At 28.1% G+C, this 19,870-nt stretch overlaps 1 protein-coding gene across 1 annotated transcript; it reads right to left on the bottom strand.

Annotated features, from left to right (window-relative positions):
- Positions 1-8: 8 nt before the first annotated feature.
- Positions 9-18,291, bottom strand: LOC142323549 (uncharacterized). Its single transcript, XM_075363327.1, has 2 exons — positions 18,098-18,291; positions 9-1,770 (listed from the first exon to the last, which is right to left on the bottom strand). The coding sequence occupies exons 1-2, from the start codon at positions 18,203-18,205 to the stop codon at positions 1,450-1,452; spliced, it is 429 nt and encodes a 142-aa protein (XP_075219442.1). The 5' UTR covers positions 18,206-18,291; the 3' UTR covers positions 9-1,449.
- Positions 18,292-19,870: the final 1,579 nt, after the last annotated feature.

Genomic DNA, 19,870 nt, shown 5'->3' with positions numbered 1-19,870 from the left:
TTGCTTTACAACCTATTTTATTTTTATACTATTAGCTGGATCATTCAATATTCCTGACAATAAAGGATACTCGTTACAAATCAAATGAAGGAGGGGGATTTAGTGTGTCATGTTGGTCAGGAAAACAAGCGCGACGGTTAAATACATCACAAAAAACCGCTCAGTATAACTTAAACCGTATGTTTATTCTTTGTAATTCAGAAATCGCACACGTTTCATTTGCTTAATAAACATAACACTAGTGTTTATAGCAAATATTTTTCTAAAATGATTAATGAACACCATTTTATTATCAATCTTTTTTTATAATTAGACAGAGGTAAATGACATATGCAACTTGCAATCCGTAATGTCATGCAGATTTTTATCTCAATCTACAGCGTTCAATCGGGAAATGGTGTTTCCAGCCCTTCCTTTATAATGGGGATGATGAATTTATATAATCAGGACAGGTTAAAAAGAACTCATTTCCTTAATATCTACCAATACACAGTAATATTTGTTTAATCACGTTTATGTTCAGATCAAACTGAGACTATAACATCAATTTTGATGAAACAAACTGTGTTCTTTATTATTTAAAAATGTCAGAGACTAGGAATCATCATTTTCAAAGATGTTTAAAGTCTCATAATGTTTCAAGCTGGCACAAAGGGTTAGCTTCCTTCAAGTGCAGAAGTTTAGAGCTAGATCAAACAAGTTATTTTTTTGAATTTATTAACTTCTCAGATAGGAGTATATAAAAATGTAGTGATTACATTATATAATAGGGATAATAATGTCCTATAGCCACCAAACAAACAATTAACAAAAAAACCACACCAGTAACCTCACCAAACCAGTAACTAAATACCAGTACACTCACTACATGAACAAGGTTTGCACTGTCTATGGGCCCTGATTCAAGAAGGTGCACAAAGTTCTGGAAACTTCTAAAATATTCATATGAATAAATTGAAATATGGTAAGTAATTGTACCAAATAATATTATTTAATGAGGCGTTTCTTGTTTACATTTTTTTATACTTTTCTGTGAGTGAAATTCTTTGATGCTTGTGTAATAAATTTCAATTAACTGAAATGTGCTGTGGGGAAGAATAACTGTTTGCTAACAAATAAATTTATTTATACTGCAATAAATATGTACATAACATTATTTTATCTCCCTTCAAATTTTGGGATATATTTCATAACAGTTTCAAAATATTTAAGTACAAATTTAATTTTTCACTTAAAAAATTTGATTACATCATTAATTTATATCTTTAAAAAATTAAAGAAATAATTACACAATATTTCTTAAATGTGAATAACAGCTTTAACGGTTAAAAATCTCAATATTCATTTTGAATAAAAAAGGAAACATTTTTTCCAAAGTTCAATTTGAATGAAGTGTACACTTAAATGTTTAATGAACAAATTAGGTTACTGAGTATAATTTATATTGTTCTAATCATTTATATCAATTCCTAAAAAATGTCCAATACTTTTAAATACATTTTTAAATTTATCAAATAATATTATAAACACAGTTTTTATTTTTACTTTACTATTTTCATTTAATTCACTTGTTTTTCTCTTTAAATTGTTAAGATGTTTATGTATATTTGGTTCTTGTCCAAAAATGAGGAGAAATCTATTTGCAACTATCTCTGAACTATTTTGTAGGATCTCTTGCAGTTTTCTTGTTGCTTGTCTGGTTTTATGTCCGATTGAATACGAAGCTCGCCCCAAAGCATCTGTTGCATCATGCTTTATTCGATCTAAAGTCTGTATAAAAAAGGGAAAATTATGAACATGTATATTCATTTTATTATTTATTCAGAAAGATACGAATATCACTATAAAATAATTTAATAAGTTTGTTATGAAATAACTTCCCAAAATTTGTAATAAACCAATTATTTTATGACTAAATATGCAGTACTAAATGTATTATCACTAGAAAAATTATGATAAATGAAAATAATATGCAATTAAAAAGTATCTGTAAGGATGATTTTGAAAGATCATAGACTTACTGCATAAGCTCAAAAGTACAATTTTGTTTAAAATAAATTTCATACATTATCTTACAATTCTGTTGAAAAATATAAAACATATAATAGCAGTATTTTTATGTGTTTGGTTCCATAAAATAACGATGGACATTTTACTGTTTGAGGAATTGTATTTAGTACTGTTTGAGGTTTTCCATCTTGCATTGGATTCTCTCATTCTATAAAATTTTGAAAAAACTGACTAACAGATGGCTCTTCCAGCCATCTTCAGAGACTGATGCTACTGATTGTCACCATGGTCTCACTTGATTATATTACTGGCACTTTTTTTGAAAAAGGAAGATATTATGTAAAATGTCACTGAAAAATGCATTGGATTAGAATTTTATATGGTTATATAGTACATTTTTGTTGTGTGTTTATATTTTTCTATATGTTTCATGATTTGTTAAGATGTGATTTCTCACACCCTCTCTCGCTCTCTCTCTCTCTCTTTCTTTCTTTCTGAGCATGTGTCTGTAAATATCAAGGTTGTTGGATTTGTGATTTGCAACTATGAAATGATTGGCAAATGAGATGAGTCAAACAAAAATATATGTAAAAGCAGTATATAAAAATAGAGAGCCAATATTTTTTTAACCATCTCATATACAGAAATCATGAATCTACCACCATCAACAAATATCAACAACCTTGTGACACCTATACAAGTCACCTAGTCACCTAGATGCTCTTACAAGAAAGGACATATCTTAACACACCTGAATATCATAAATTATTATAAATAACACTAAACAAAGCCTAGATTAAAGACTTGAATCAACCTATTAAAAATAACCATCAGTAACAATGTCAACTGACACCAAGATGGGAACATCAGTACCAGTTACTGAATATGGGAACCACAGCAAGCAACTGAAAATATTTTGAAATTATTAACATTTTTTTGTACTACATTTTGTTTGGTTTGTTGTTTGGAAAGTTCATAGCTTTAAATAAAATAAAATGCTTTTAGAAACAAAAATAAAATATTCTTGAATATAGTAAAACACTTCCAAAATATAAAAATATAGTATTAAAAACATTGAGAACAATTTAGATATTCTAGAAGTAAATAGTGTAAAAGATAAATAAATTACTTAAAAAAAATACTGTTTAGATTTAAATTTAAAGGTTTAAATTAATGAAGCATCAGAGAAATTTTGAGAATGATTACCTGTAAAACTGGTAAGTAAATAACATAGCAGGATGGTTAAATATGGACATAAACATGGTTGACAACAGTCAACCATGTTTATGTGGTCGTAACCATCAATTATGGTTATGTTGTCAAACATGGTTGACGACAGTCAACCATGTTTATGTCCATAGGATCATGTAAGTGCAAACAGTTATTTTTTCTACAAGAAAAACCAGATGATGAATAAACAGATGACATGTAATCAGATGATGGGGCAAGAATACTGCGAAGGTTTACTATCTCATTGATAAGCAATTTTATTTTGACTGTCTTTTTAATTTTCATTAATTTATATCAAATAAATAACGCATTAAATGTGTTCACTAAATTAATAAATATTATACATTTATTATTCATTTATATTGTTAATATACAAATTCCAATATATATTAATTTAAATATATTCTTCATTCTATTATATTGAGTATCAATTTTAATATTAATGATTCTAATTTTCATATTACATTGGTTATAGTTCTTTTACATTATAAATCTTAACATAAAACTACTAATATTCTCCAAAAAGTCATACTCTAATGTATGACCAGATAAATGTTTTTTAATTTTTTTCTTTACATTTAATATTGTTATTTTTTCATTAAAAATTTATAAAAATAAATTAATACATTATTTAATATCAATAAATTATAATTATATTTATGATTTTGTATAATTGTAAAATATGCCACATTAATCTGTCCGGTATGCTGATGATTCTGCTTCATTTACAAGTAATAGAATTTTGAACACCTGTTAATGAAAGAGTCTCTATCATTTAATTAAGAGCAAAATGGGCTTCTATGCATGACTTTAAACTAAATGAAGATAAGTCAAAGAAGTATGTTAAGTTTAGGAGAAATCACTAATGTTAATATGCCAGGAGTAAACCTGAATGGATTTCACATTCATTTAAAGCTTACCTGGAGAAAAATCATGTCACAAATGTATACACCAGACTATCAAGGGTAATTTATTTTCTAAGAAAATTAAAATATTTGATTTCTGAGGATCATTTTTGAAGGGTCTATTTTGCATTATCTCAATACTATTTTAATTACAAAATTCATCTCTGTTGTAGTTTATCTTTCTTAAAGGATGGTCAGACATGATTAATATTTAATCATGTCTGTGCAGGTCTAAACATATAGCTGAAATCACAGTTGTGTTGTTTGTTTTAAGCAATGGATTTAGGAATGAATTAATTTTGTTCAGTTTTACGTTTGTTAACAGTGCAGTGTCATAATGCCTTGAAATTGTGTAAATGATGTGGATGCCTTTTTTTATGTATGTGTTTGAGTTAATGTTATGTAATGTGTTTGAGTTATGTATGTGTATGAGTTTACCATAAAATCAAATAGAAAAAACATTACACCTTTAAATAAAAAAGCATATCATTTGTACTTTCAGTGTAAAATTGGTGATCAGGATAAGACGTGGGCTTCTCATATAGTATGCACTAATTGTTCTGTATGTTTAAGAGGATGGCTGAAAGGTACACAGAAGGCTTTATCATTTGGTGTACCTATGGTTTGGTGTGAACCAAAGGATCATGTAACCGATTATTACTTTTGTTGAACAAGTGTGTCTGAAATTTCTAAAAAATCTAAACATACTGTAAAATATCCTTCATTGCAATCTGCAATCAGGCCTGTACCTCACAGTGAAAATATTCCAATTCCTGAGCCACCTGTGAATGTTTTGAAAGCAGCGATGAAGAATCAGGCAGTACTGAAGAAGACAACAATGATTTTGATTTTGAATTATCTTCCAATAAACCGCATCTTATACCACACGGTGAGTTAAATGACTCTATTAGTGATTTAAATTTATCAAAAAATCAAGCTGAACTGTTAGGATCAAGACTGCAAGGTTGGAATTTAGTTCAAAAAAATACAAAAATTTCAGGCTTTTGAAGCCGACAAAAAGAACTTTCTTAGCACTTTATTGATGAAAATAATTTGTTTTATTGCACAAATATTGATGAGCGTATGTTGCACTTAGGATAAGTTCATAAACCTGAAGACTGGTGCTTTTTCATCAATTTGTCCAAGTATAGTTTAAAAATGGTTCAACTACACAATGGTAACCAATATCCTTCGATACCAATCGCTTATGGTATTAATTTGAAAGAAGCATATGATGTGATGAAAGACGTTCTTGAAAAAATAAATTATAAAAAACATAGCTGGAACATATATGGTGATTTGAAAGTTATAACTATTTTGTTAGGCATGCAGTTAGGCTATACTAAGTACATGTGTTTTCTTTGCGAATGGGACAGCCAAACGAGGGATAAACATTATGTTACCAAAGAGTGAAAGAAACTAGATAACTTAACTCCCAATGGGAAAAAATATTATTTATGAGTGCTTAGTTGAACCCAAAAAAATATTTTTACCCCCTCTCCATATCAAGCTTTTTTTTTTGTCTTCAGTCATTTGACTGGTTTGATGCAGCTCTCCAAGATTCCCTATCTAGTGCTAGTCGTTTCATTTCAGTGTACCCTCTACATCCTACATCCCCAACAATTTGTTTTACATACTCCAAACGTGGCCTGCCTACACAATTTTTCCCTTCTACCTGTCCTTAAAATATTAAAGCGACTATTCCAGGATGCCTTAGCATGTGGCCTATAAGTCTGTCTCTTCTTTTAATATATTTTTCCAAATGCTTCTTTCTTCATCTATTTGCCGCAATACCTCTTCATTTGTCACTTTATCCACCCATCTGATTTTTAACATTCTCCTATAGCACCACATTTCAAAAGCTTCTAATCTTTTCTTCTCAGATATTCCGATTGTCCAAGTTTCACTTCCATATAAAGCGACACTCCAAACATACACTTTCAAAAATCTTTTCCTGACATTTAAATTAATTTTTGATGTAAACAAATTATATTTCTTACTGAAGGCTCGTTTAGCTTGTGCTATTCGGCATTTTATATCGCTCCTGCTTCGTCCATCTTTAGTAATTTTACTTCCCAAATAAAAAAATTCTTCTACCTCCATAATCTTTTCTCCTCCTATTTTCACATTCAGTGGTCCATCTTTGTTATTTCTACTACATTTCATTACTTTTGTTTTGTTCTTGTTTATATATATCAAGCTAGGACTAATGAAAATTTTTTAAAAGCAATGAAGAAGGATAGTCCTGAAGTTTTGTACATTAGGCAGAAATTTCCAAATGTAAGTGAAGGAAAACTTAAAGAAGGAAATTTGTTGGTCCTCAAACAAGAGTATTAGTCAAAGATGATGTATTTAACTCAATGTTAAATAATATAGAAAGTGCAGCTTGGACTTTATTTAAAGATATTTGCAAACATTTTCTCGGCAAACGAAAATCCAACAATTACCATGATATTGTTATTCAACTTCTTACTTCATACAGAGGTATGGGATGTTAATGTCTTTGAAAATACATTTCCTTCACTCACATCTAGATTTTTTCCTAGACACCCTCAAAGATGTAAGTGACAAACACAGTGAACATTTCCGTCAAGATATTTCAGTGATGGAAAGACACTATAAAGGGAAATGGAATACTAACATGTTAGCTGATTACTGTTGGACATTAATTCGGGATGTGCCTGAGGCTATTTATAAAAGAAAAGCATCAGCAAAATCATTCTAACACAGGTATGGCTATGGAAAATTATAAAATTTACAGATTTTAACTATATTTTCCCTTAATTTTTTTTTAAGCATAATTTGTTTAAAACTAAGGGTGATAGAAAAATTGTATTTACAGATCTGTAAAGTAAGCAAAAAAGCAATTTAAGAAATGATATCACACTTAGAGAAACATTAAAATCTTTTTTTTCTATCAGTGTTATTAAGTCAAAGAATTATGAGTGCAAAATTTAGATTTAATCTGGATCGTCTTAGATGTAAAGCTAATAGAGTTCAAAACACATGATTTTGTTAATGGTATTAATTTGTCCAACAAATTGTCTCTGCAAGGGATGCATCTTTGAATATATTTAAGAATTGGTTATTAATATGATAAACAATAAATCCCCCAAAAAAGTATAAAAGAACAAGAGTGATGTGCTTAATGAACAGACACAATTAAAACCAAACACACTTTTCACTGAAAATTGTGTTCATCTTCAGAATCACTGAAAATGGTTACAAGAGCAGCACTAAAAATATGCACCTTATCATTACAATATATAAACCCACAACAACGTTATACTAAATGAATACTTAATTCAAATCCAACATAAATTTTGACCTCATTCTAAATTCATATCTAAATATATGTTTGCATTATGTGGCTGGTTGATAGATCATATAAATTGGAGGTATTTTAAATGACTATGATATTAAATCTTAAGTTTGTTGTCTTTGTATGTATTTAAATTGTTATAAATTATTATTTTTTGTACATTCACTTTATTTAATTTACAAATGTGCTTTTAAATACCTGATGAACTCAGTTTTTAATCTTAACTTTAATTTCAACTTCTTAATTCCATGCTGAGTTGAAGCTGTGTATGTAACACATTGTTTTACAGCAAAAAAGGGTACATTAATTAGTTGTTTTACACTATCTGTCCCAGTCTTTCTCATGACTATGACAAATATGGCTAAGATCTAATCATCACCAATCAGAGTTGCTTTCTTTTAGAATAATGATGCTAATTATACAGTCAGACCCTGGCTTCACTCTGAGTGAAGGTATAACTTTTAAGGCTAAATATAACCAGCATTTTGATGGGCTTGCAATGCAAATATGTAACAGATTGATTGAATCAGTGAAGGCAACATGAAACCACCTTACTACTCACGTATTTTTTTTTTTTATAATATAATGCTGTTATTTCTTTCACTTTTTATTTTAGATTTCAGTAATTTTCATTTCTGTGATGTTAATATATGTAATTAGAGTTACAACTTATTCAGTTATTTTCATTTGTCAGTAACAAAATAGACACTGTAAAGCAAGGAAAATACATGTAAAATTAAAAGGTTTTGCTGGCACTGAACCAAATTTTATATAATTTATATAAATCTACAAATATGTAGATATTTATATTAAATCTACAAATTATGTGATATACATGTATGTATATATATATATATATATATATATATATTTAAATTAATCCTTTCAAACCCATATCACCTCTGCACTAACAATATAAATTTAAATATATACAATTCAACTTAATCCACCCAAGTACAGATAAAACAACTCTTACCATATTTGTATAATTATATAATTTTTCACGAAAGTACTTTCGTGGAATTCTGCATCATCAGTAATGTATAATATTTATAAAAGTACATATTAAACATAAAATTAAAGAATTCAAAGATTAAAATTGTGATTACATATACAAGAGTATATGAAGTCATTAAATTAAATAAAAACAAACATTTAACATGTTTATGGCTAGCCAAATACTACAGTACTGTACTATTTAAATAGATATTTTATGTAATATCTATGAAGGTTCTGCTATCTACTGCAGATTTTATGAGTGTCTCTCCTTCAAAATCTGTCTGTTAGTTGATCAAGTTGAATCTTTGTTTATGTTTATATATAATATTTTTCTAAAATATCTAGATTTTTAGTTATGTTTCCTTTTTTAATTTATAATATTTCTAAATTAGTATTAACATCAGAAATGAAATTTTTATTGTTTATAAGATGATCTGCTACATTAGAGAAGCCCAATTTTTTTATTTTTATAATACCTAAAATGTTTATAAAATCCGGCTTTAAAAGATCTATTGGTTTTACCTATATAAATATTCTCGCAATCATTACACTTTATCATATAAAACCCACATAAATTGTATAAATCAGTATTAGTATTGTTTTTCAAATATTTTATTATGTGGTTGTTAGTTTTATATGCAGGTTTAAATTTATCCTTGTCATAAAGTTTGGTTATATTCTCAACAATACTGTTAGTGTATGAATATTTTAAGTAAACTTTATCAATCTTCTGTGTGTTATGTAATTGTTTTAAAGTTATTGTACTATTAAGTTTTGATGTTTGTTTTTTATATATATTATCAATTAACAAGGCACTATATCCATTTTGAATTCCAATTTTTTTATGATATTTATTTTTGTTTAATTTTTCTTTATTATTTTATGTATAATGGATAGCTATGTTAATCATATTTGAATATATGTTAATTTTATGAGACTAAGTTAATTTGCTATAGGTTTCCTGTGTACCGAAGTTACAATTTGGATATTTTTGTTAATTTCAATGCAAACATCTAGAAAACTGATTATTCTGTTTATATCTATTTCAAAAGTAAATTTTAAATCATTATGAATTAAGTTTGTTTAAAATTATGAGGTGTTCATTACTTATAACCGGATCATAAACAAGAAAAACATCAACATGAGTCCATTACAAAACCTTGTGTGTGAATAATGCCATAAACTATTTTATTCTCAATATCTTGTAAGTATATCTCTGACATAATAGCTGACAAAGGAAATCCCATAGGCAAAGTATTTTCCTGTGTATAACACTTGTCATTAAATTCAAAGAAACTTTGTTGACATATATTCCTTATAATAGTGACGATGTTATCAATAAATTTAGGGTCTTGATGATTATTTATTAATTTATTTTTTTATTATACAAATTGTTTTATCAATAGGTATGCTTGGATACATGTTACTTATATATTAACTTACCATCCTAGTGTTTTTGCTAACTGTTAAGTATTTTAATTTATTTACAAATTCATACCCAGTTTTTATGTTTTTAATGTAAATTCATATTTATCCTAAAGATTTTATATATTATTTTTGAAATAGTATAAGATGGAGCAGATATAGTAAAATCAATTAAAGGTTGCATTGAGATGCCTGGTTTATGCATTTTTGGGAGTCCTGTTAATTTTGGAATGACCAGTTTAAAAGAGTATAATCTAGTTTGATATCTTAAATTATTGTTATAATTAAAAACAATTTGATATTTTGCTATTAAACTTTTTTTTTTTTTTTTTTTTTAGAAATTTATTAGTAGGGTCTTTTATTTCTTTAAAACGATTATGTATTGTTTCTTTAAAATATTATATTTTTCAGTGTGTATGATAACAGGTGTGTTAGTTTCAGATTTTAATGTAACACATTATAAATACAATACTAAATATTTTAGAAAAATATTATATATATAAGTATAAACAAAGATTCAACTTGATCAACTAACATACAGATTTTGAAGAAGACTCACTCATAAAAGCTGCAATAGATAGCAACATCTTTGTAGATATTAAATAAAATACGAGGCATATTCATAAAGTAAGGGCCATTGAGTTATATTTAATAGTTGGGTCTGAACATAGTTTCACCCATGTAGGGCCATCTATCGGCTATTTACGAAGCCTCTGCAGTTGTTTTGTTATGGTAGTCGTTTGCCTGCCGGTGAATGAAGATCGCAATGTCCGCGACAGTCGTTTCTCCCGCCAGTTGTGAAGTGTGCGCTGTAATTCGATTTTTATGTGCAAAAGGATCTTCAACTGCTGAAATTCATCGGGAGTTGTGCCTAGTGTATAAACCTACATTAATGAGTGAAGGAAAGATTAGACAATGGTGTCGAAACTTTAAAAGCGGTCGCACAAATGTATATGACCATGACAAAGAGCGGAGTGGCAGACCCAGTATTCAGACCGACGAAATTGTTGAACAAGTTAACCGAAAACTGCGATGTGATCGGCGATTGAATATTAGTGCTCTGGCAGATGAATTTCCTCATGTTGGATGCACCTCTACTATACGATTGTCACAGAAAACTTCGGATATCACAAATTGTGTGCAAGGTGGGTACCGAAAATGCTCACCGACCAACTCAAAGAGCAAAGAATGTGCAGTGGACGAGCGTTTTTGAACCGCTATCGACAAGATGGAGATGATTTGTTTTCCTACATTGTTACGGGTGACGAGACGTGGATATTCTACACCAACGCAGAATCGAAATAACGGCCAATGCAGTGGCGCCATTCAAATTCCCCAAAACCGAAAAAGTTTAAGCAATCTCCATACTCGAGTCGAAAAATGTTGGCTACTGTTTTTTGGGTCGAAAAGGGCATAATTTTAGTTGATTTCATGGAACGTGGACCAACAAATACAGCTGATATGTACTGCGAAACGCTCACCAGAGACGATTGCAAAATCGACAACGCGGGAAACTATCGTCCGGTGTAATCCTCCTCCACGACAACGCGCGTCCTTACACCGGTGCCTTAACCAAAAAGAACATTCAAAATTTTCGTTGGGAATATTTTGACCACCTCCATATAGTCCCGACCTTGCATCTAGTGACTACTTCCTTTTCTTGCATTTGAAAAAGTGGCTTGGTGGACAGCATTTTGAAAACGACGAGGAACTCAAGACTGCCGTTGTCAACCGGTTCAATTCCCAGGAGACGAACTTCTATGCAAAGGGGTTAAAGAAACTGCTGCAGTGTTACGAAAAGTTCTTAGAACTTAATGGTGATTATGTGAAAAAGTGAAGTAGATATGTAGTAAACTAAAACTGCAAGTAAAAACCTTTTCTCACGAGTTAATTTTTTTAATGACCAACGGTCCTTACTTTATGAATATGCCTCCTATTTATTTAAATAATACAGTACTGCAGTATTTAGCTAGCCATATTCATGTTATTAAATGCTTGTTTTTATTTTATTTTATTTAATAACTTCATATGCCCTTTTATGGGTAATTGCAATTTTAATTCTTTAATTTTATTTTTAATATGTAATTTTATGAATATTATATACAACTAATAATGCGGGATTCTGCGAAAGTTCTTTCATGAAAAATTATATAAATATACAAGTAAGAGTTGTCTTAATATACTGAATTGACTATATATTACTATGTTATGGTGACTGCACTGTGATATTTTTCTTCACTTGGTCTTTGTAAAAATATGTGAATTGAATAAATTAAAATTATTTTTGTAATTATGATTGAAAATCAAGAATGAATATGTTGTAGGGATTAAAAGACATCTCTCAATTGGCGAGTTCTGTTTTATTGTTCTGTTAGATGGTTCACATTATTTTACTACCAGTATCCCAATATATAATTTTTTATTTACCAAAATCAGATATCATCAGATACATTGATTCAGATCTTCAGTTGTCCCATTTTTTTTTAATAAAAAATTATTATAATCACTGCTTGAATATGAAATATATTTATAAAAGTATATTTAATTTATATAAATGAAACACACACACATATATATATATATATTTATATGTATACATACATAAAATAGTTTTCTACTGATGTATCAGTAGATGATAGATAGATCAGTATCAGTAGAATCAAAGATGGATCTGTGAATCTGGGAAGATCTTATTTTGGAAAGAAAATTACATTTTACCAGCTCAAGGTAGTAAAAAATTACTTATTATTGATACTGGCACAAGAATAATCAATGGATTTAGTATTTTTTTTTCTACTTTTTAACAATGAGATTCAGATAAATGATCATCAGAACTTATACATCTTCAACTTTTTAGAAAAACCCTTTGAATTGTTAGACTTATTTTCAGTTTTATAAAACATTGCAATTAATAAAACTGATTGTGAATTCAAACAATTCATAATTACACTTTTAATGATATAAGGACATTGGTGTTCAAGTTGAGTTTACCATTTAATAAAATTTAATTACATGTAAGTACAGAAAACACTGTAAAACCAAGGAAAATACATGCAAATAAAAAACTCTTGCTGGCACTGAACTAAATTTTACATAATTTATATAAACATAAACTATAACATAGAATATCTGTTGCAGTCTGTGTTGCAACCTGTTATAGTTACTACTGTCATCTAGGAAGTATTTCTTACGTTATTTTGCAACACCTAAAACCCGGCCATTATTTTAACGAGTCCTGAGTTATAGGAAAATTAAAGTATAAATAAAAATAATGATCTAAAAATGTACATTGTTTATACTAATTAATTATGTACACCAAATAATACTTTACAAATAATTCAGAACAATTGTTTTACTACCTTTATCTTGGGACTCAGAGTTTAGAGTAGATGAGGTATTATTCTAAATCTAAACTTTTATAAGCTACCTATGATTGTGGTTAGAGAAAAATTCTAAAAATAAAAATATTTTCAGTTAATAACAATTTGTGAGTTAATTTTTTTAATTTTATTTTATCGCAGATCCTAATGTTATTAGGTAATTTATTCATGAACTTTGACCCAGTATAAAGTGTTTATATTCAAATAATGTCTTCTATGGATTGGAAAAAAATTGATTTTTCCATTTCTTATGTTAATTAGATAACCTGTAACAAATGTTGGACCTTGGAAAATATAGTTGACTACAATCCCTTTTAAACAGATAATTCTGTTATAAATATAACATAAAAAACAGAGATTCCCAGATAATACATTAAAGGTAAAATAAGGATAAAGATCAATATCAAAAACCACATTCACATCCAATCCCACATGTGTGTATACACACATTTATATCCTCTCATTTGAGTATTTTACAGTTTGTGGTTTCCTATTTAATGAGGTCTCCTTATCAGATATTAATGATTTTGTTATTAAGAAGCTCTTATATGTGTAGTGTTTAATAGAGACAGATTTAAACCGACTTAGAATGTGAACAACTATGTTATGTTTTACATAAAATTTACCCCTAATAATAAACTGCTTACAAAATGAATACCCAAAACTTCATTACCTCCACATGTAGCAATTTCCAGAACTGTTCTATTGGTATTTGATTTGGTAATTCTTAATCACCCACAAATATCTGAAGCATATGAAAAAAAATCTAAATTTTATTTAATATACTGAGTATAAAGCAGTGCTTCATAACTTGATTTTGATTTTATATATAAACAATCGCTGCCTAGATTTATATATAGCTGATTGTTTAAAAATAATTTTTTTGTTACATATAGGTAAGTGAACATTTGTCTATATTATTGTAAGGGTTCCATCTATTAGGATTATATTAAGGGCAGCTTTAAGGTTACTCCTATTTATGTTTGTTCTGCTAGTGTGGATTGGTCTTAAAACAAAATAAACGTTAGAAAAATTAATTCACAATGTTATAAATAAATATTTTCTTTTTTTATACCTGTTTATTTAAGTATTTTAGGGTTTAAACAGAAAAAGTTTGGGAATATAACCACACATGGTGTCTTAAAGTTTGATTAAAATTTTGCAACATTGTTACAACAATGAATGAAAGAAAACTAACAAATATAATAATCACACTTACCTGTGTAATTTGAAATTTTTGTATGGGTGTATTGTGCTATTTATTGCAGAATGGAGTTAATATTCAAGTAATTAAACACTGGGTGTGTCCTATAATTATGTAGCATTGTTTATAGTGCAAAAATTTCAGAAATTTTTTTCTTCCATGTGAAACATTTTTGATAAAAAAAAAAATGGTTTGATAAAAACATGGTAGAAACATTTTTGATAAAAAAAAAAAAAATGTTGATACTGGGTGATAGTAGTAGTAAATACTTTATTTTAATGAGGTAAGCATGAAATAATTTTGTGTTGTCTTCTTTGTTGAGTATAAGATATTTTAAGGACAGTATATATAAAGCATAGTTAACATACCCCTTTAACTTACCCAGAAAGGGGGTATTAATTTGTCATTTTACACCAACTGCTTCCATTTTTCTCATTGTTGTGATGTATGTAAAACATCTTAAATATACAAGTGATACTAGTCAGAGTTGGATTCTCTGAGAGTAATAATATTTATTTACACCCAGTCTCTGTGGTGAATAAGTGTCACTTGTAAAGCTAAACATAAACTGAATTTCAGAAGGTTTGTTGTGCTAGTATGCAGCAGTTTATATACAGCTCAGTGAAAAATGTTGGTACATTTGTGATTTGCTTTATGATATTTGCTATTTGTGATAGGTTGGCTTAATGTTGCCATAAATTGCTTTAATATGATCACTGTATCTTTGAAGCTCTTTCCAGTTTTCTAATATAGAATACTCTGCGGTTAAAGTAGTTTGGTTTATACGTTTTAGAAGTTTTGTGATTATTAATTGATTCTGTGTGTGATAGTTATTTTTAATTTTTTTTCCTGTAAAGTCCATTGTTTTCTACAGTTAAATAATAATTAAATCTGTGAATTATTCTTTCTGAGTTTTTATTTATGTATATTAATAAAATATATTTTTTGCTTTGGTTATCTTTGTTTAAGTTTTATTTTGTGTGTGATGTATTTAATAGTGTTGAGTTCTTCCTATGATCTTTAGGTAACATAGGTGAGTTGAGTAGTTTGTGGTTCGTAGTTCTAAAAACTGAGACTTTATGTGAGGTTAGGTGGTTTGAGGTATAAACACTTGGGTGTGTTGTTAGTTTTCTGTATATTTTCAAATTGTGTTTTTGTAGTGGTAAGGTCAAAAAACTTATATGCTTATTGAACTCATAATCCTGTTAATCTTATTTTATGGTGTTTTTTCTTTTATATATATGTAAGTTATATATATATATACATATGTATACATACAATATATTCTCATATTTTATTCCTATTATATATGTAATATACAGATCTAGGCACATGGATCTAGACACACTTCACACAATGGAATCAACTTTTACATGTCACCTCATAGAAGCAGAACACATATACAAACACATTAACCACAATTTAAAATTTTACAGACTGCACATAAAAACCAACATCTCAACATATTTGAACATAATGCAATTTATATTCTTTGTAATAACTATTTATATGTAATTTGAAAGCGGGTTGTTTTTAAATTTTAATAATTTTAAACTTACCATATATTTGCAATTATGTAAAATTTACAATATGGCAGTAAGAAAATAAAACATAATTATATCCCCTTCTTTTCTTTAACTATTAGGCATAGATTCTGAAAAAATATTTGCTTTGTCTTACTGCCATAGGAATTTGTAAATTAAATTAGTGATTGGCTTAATATCCAGATTTTACAAATTTTCAAAAAATTGTTACTTAAAATTGAAACTTATATTGTATATAACTTTTCATGCCTTAAAATTGTTCATTAAGGAATCTTTTATTAAAATTATAAGTTTAATTTATACTATTTAAAAAGTGTTTGATTTAAAAGTTTTATTATTACAAGTCAGTGATCTAACTTCACTCTTCAGCATTTTATTAAATATAATATGCAACAATCAATTTAATTAATTAGTGTTCATGATTTATCTGTGAAGTTTTCAGAATGATTTTTTTTTCAAGGAAAAATTAAAAGAATTAATTGTACAATCTTGTGGGTGACAGACTTCAGACCAGTAAATATGCTGGTTTGATGTCAATTATTTATTTAAGTTACAGTTATTTATTTAAGGAAAAACTGTACTGTTTTTTCTTTCAGTGTTAGACAACATATTTTATTTTTTTTATAAACATCAATTTAAAAGTAGTGAAAATGGAAAAGTATACTGCAATTATCTTTGAATTGAATGTCTGTTAGTGGTGATTGTTGTAGCATGAAGTACTGATTTGTGATTCTTATAACACCATCACCACCATGCTAAAGTAACGAATGTGAAAAATCGCATTCTGCAGATTTGTCAGTTCACAACTAATCTGATTGTCCTGCATCTTCTGGTGAATTATCCAATACATATCTCTTTTAGGAAGGCTAGTTTAAACCTTTTCACTTTTACGAATATGCATTCCTATTTAAAATTTAACATTGAAACGGTTGTTTAGCTCTCCTGACAAGTTTACTTTTTTACATTCATTACTTTAGCATGGTGGGAATGACATCATGAGTTGTGATATGTATCTAATAAATTTAAATTACATAAAAGATATTACTTATAAGATGAAATAAATTAAATTTACACCTAGAGTATCTGTCACTCGTGGCTAATGCTTGTGGAATTTGAAGGATTGCTGATTTCCAATTTTAAGGGAGTGTTACTGTCTAAAGTTTTTCAAACTGAGAAGAGAAGAATTTTTAGAATGTAGTTAACAATTATACTGGATTTAAACAGAGCTTTTACTTTATTATGGGCAGAAAACCAATACAATTTTGAAATTTTTTTGCCCAAAAGTTGTTTTGAATTATACTGATGATCTATTGTAGGGTTTTAGATCCCTACTTATTGCCTGTGATTGCATTTTTTCATTTGTACTGCCAGTGCACACTCTTGTTCTGTAATGTAAGAATAAAATGCCAGTAGCTAAAGCTGTATTTAATAAGTCTACTTCCTGCAGATTATTGAAATTAAAAAATATTGGGTACAGCTTCACACCATGCTGTTAGTATTTATTCTTAGCTAATGAGTATATTAGTATATGCTACTTCAAATTTATATACATAAAAAAAAGTATTATAAAAAACAAAAGCAAAAACGATAATGTAATATGCATATGATAATGTTTATCTAAGGTAACTAGTACCATAAATGGCTGATATGTTTTTGAACACAAATTTTTCCTCTTCTACAAAAAATAGTAAGTCTGTATTCTATTTCAAATGTGAAAATACACATTATTTAAGAAATTCAACTAGCAATGATGCAATACCTGAAGTATACATTGGTAGAGGATTTGGTCAATCCAAATCTGAGAATAATGAAATGACATGATAGAAGAACAGAATGGAGAAGAAGATTATTTAAGAAGAAAAAATTAGAACTATTTTTAATTGTATAATTCGATTTTTTTTAATTTTTTCCAAAATGTTTCATATTTACATAATTTATGCCTAAGAATTAATTTTTCATAAATGTTTGTTCTGGAAAATTAATGCAGAAATATAAATCCTAATGCATAGTAAATATATTGCATCCTAAAAAATATATAGTTGTCAATAATAATACATCTTATTATTAAAAGTACTCACTTCTAGTGGTAAATCTCTATCAACTTGAAGCTCTAAAAATTTTGTGTCTATGTAAGAACACACAAAAATGCCAGTTAAAAGTGCTGCTATTAAAGCAAAATAGTTCATTTTATTAAACTATTTTATTTAGATTTTCTTTGAAATATCTGATCTTCAAGTGTAAATATTTATCAGATTAACTGTATACTGAGACAAAAAATTTTATTGATCAATTAAGATAAAACATAATTTTATATATAATATATATGATACAATAATGTTATCTATTAGATATGGTTTGTAATAAATTTAATGATGGGATAATTTTTTAAAGATATAGCTCTGAAATACCTCCTAAAAAAAAAAATAAAAATTATTTAAGAAAAAACATTCCCTTTTAATTAAAAATTTGCCTGGATGCTTCTTTAGAATTAGTTTTTTTAAATAATGGAGATGAAAGTACAATATATGACTGGTTAGTATGTAGTAGGTCTGGGTTGTAGCTAAATAATTACTGAATGGCTTATATCTTTGTTGTAAAATGATTGACATGACATTAATTTATGTCATTTACGACAACATTATGTCACTGAACTTAAATAATTGGCTGCATTATTCCTAAACTGCATGGTTTTAGTTTGCAGTGATGTGATTTTCCATCAGATTGTATTCAAATTAAAATCTTATTGTTGTATAAGATTTTCATTAATCAAAGTTTTGTCATACATTTAATCTTTAACTACTATAACTATTTGACAGAAAATTTTATGGAATAGAAAATGATGTTAGGGCTGATTTTTAGAGGTAATATGTGGAATTAAAAATTTCCTCTACATCATTCTTTCAAGGAACATGTGAAAAATCAGTTAACCCCAAAAATGACAAAACTAGTCTCAAAAAAATTATAACATACTGTGCCAGGGATGTTAAGGAAAGATAGGAGTGAACTGGTTTCTTATTGCATTCTTCAGTGAACCAAATATATTGTTGTGCTTCATTATACCAATCCCACCATGCAACTGTACAAGTGACAACTTCACTTCACCACAGGGAGTGGCTATATTATAAACATTACTCTCAGAGACTGCAATTCTGACTAGTGCCCCACTTGTATCTCAGATGCTTTACATGTGTATAGCTACTTGACAGACTGAGATATTATAAAACAATAGATTAACCCTTTCTGTAGGAAGCAGTGTGTTATGTAAAATGTTTACATTTAATAGGGGAACAGAACTACTGTAATCTATATATGTAGGTTAAGTACCATAGCCATAACAGTTGCAGGTGACTTAACATGAGTCATAAGTCACTTGCAAAAATGGGAGATATCCATGTCAGACTAACTAGAGAAAGTGAGGAATGAAGTTGTTTCCTGTTACCTTCCTCACTAAAAGATTATCCGATCATTCATTCAATGCTGAAACATACTTTTGCGATTATAAGCCCTGGAAGATTAATTTTATAAATACCACTTAAAAAAGCTTATTTTCAAGGGAAAATTTGCTTGAAGAAGGCCAAGTTAAATGATATTAAAAATGTTTCAGTCTTATGTACCAAGAAAATATGAAGAGTTCTATGGCATAATTTATTAATTGAAAATGGCATTAGAAAAAATGATATAATTAAACAAACCATATAAACATTGACACAAAACATTTTTAACCATCTAAGTAGTCTAATATAGTTCAAATTTCATCAAAATGTTATCTTACATATTTTTAAAACAATAAAATGATTAAAAAAAGAAAAAGTTACCTGTGTCTTAATTTACCATTTCATGCTATAAGGGAT

The sequence above is a fragment of the Lycorma delicatula genome, chromosome 4, assembly GCF_047948215.1.
Source record: "Lycorma delicatula isolate Av1 chromosome 4, ASM4794821v1, whole genome shotgun sequence".
In the NCBI taxonomy this organism is placed as follows: domain Eukaryota; kingdom Metazoa; phylum Arthropoda; class Insecta; order Hemiptera; family Fulgoridae; genus Lycorma; species Lycorma delicatula.
This window is presented reverse-complemented; position numbering and strand designations above follow the sequence as displayed.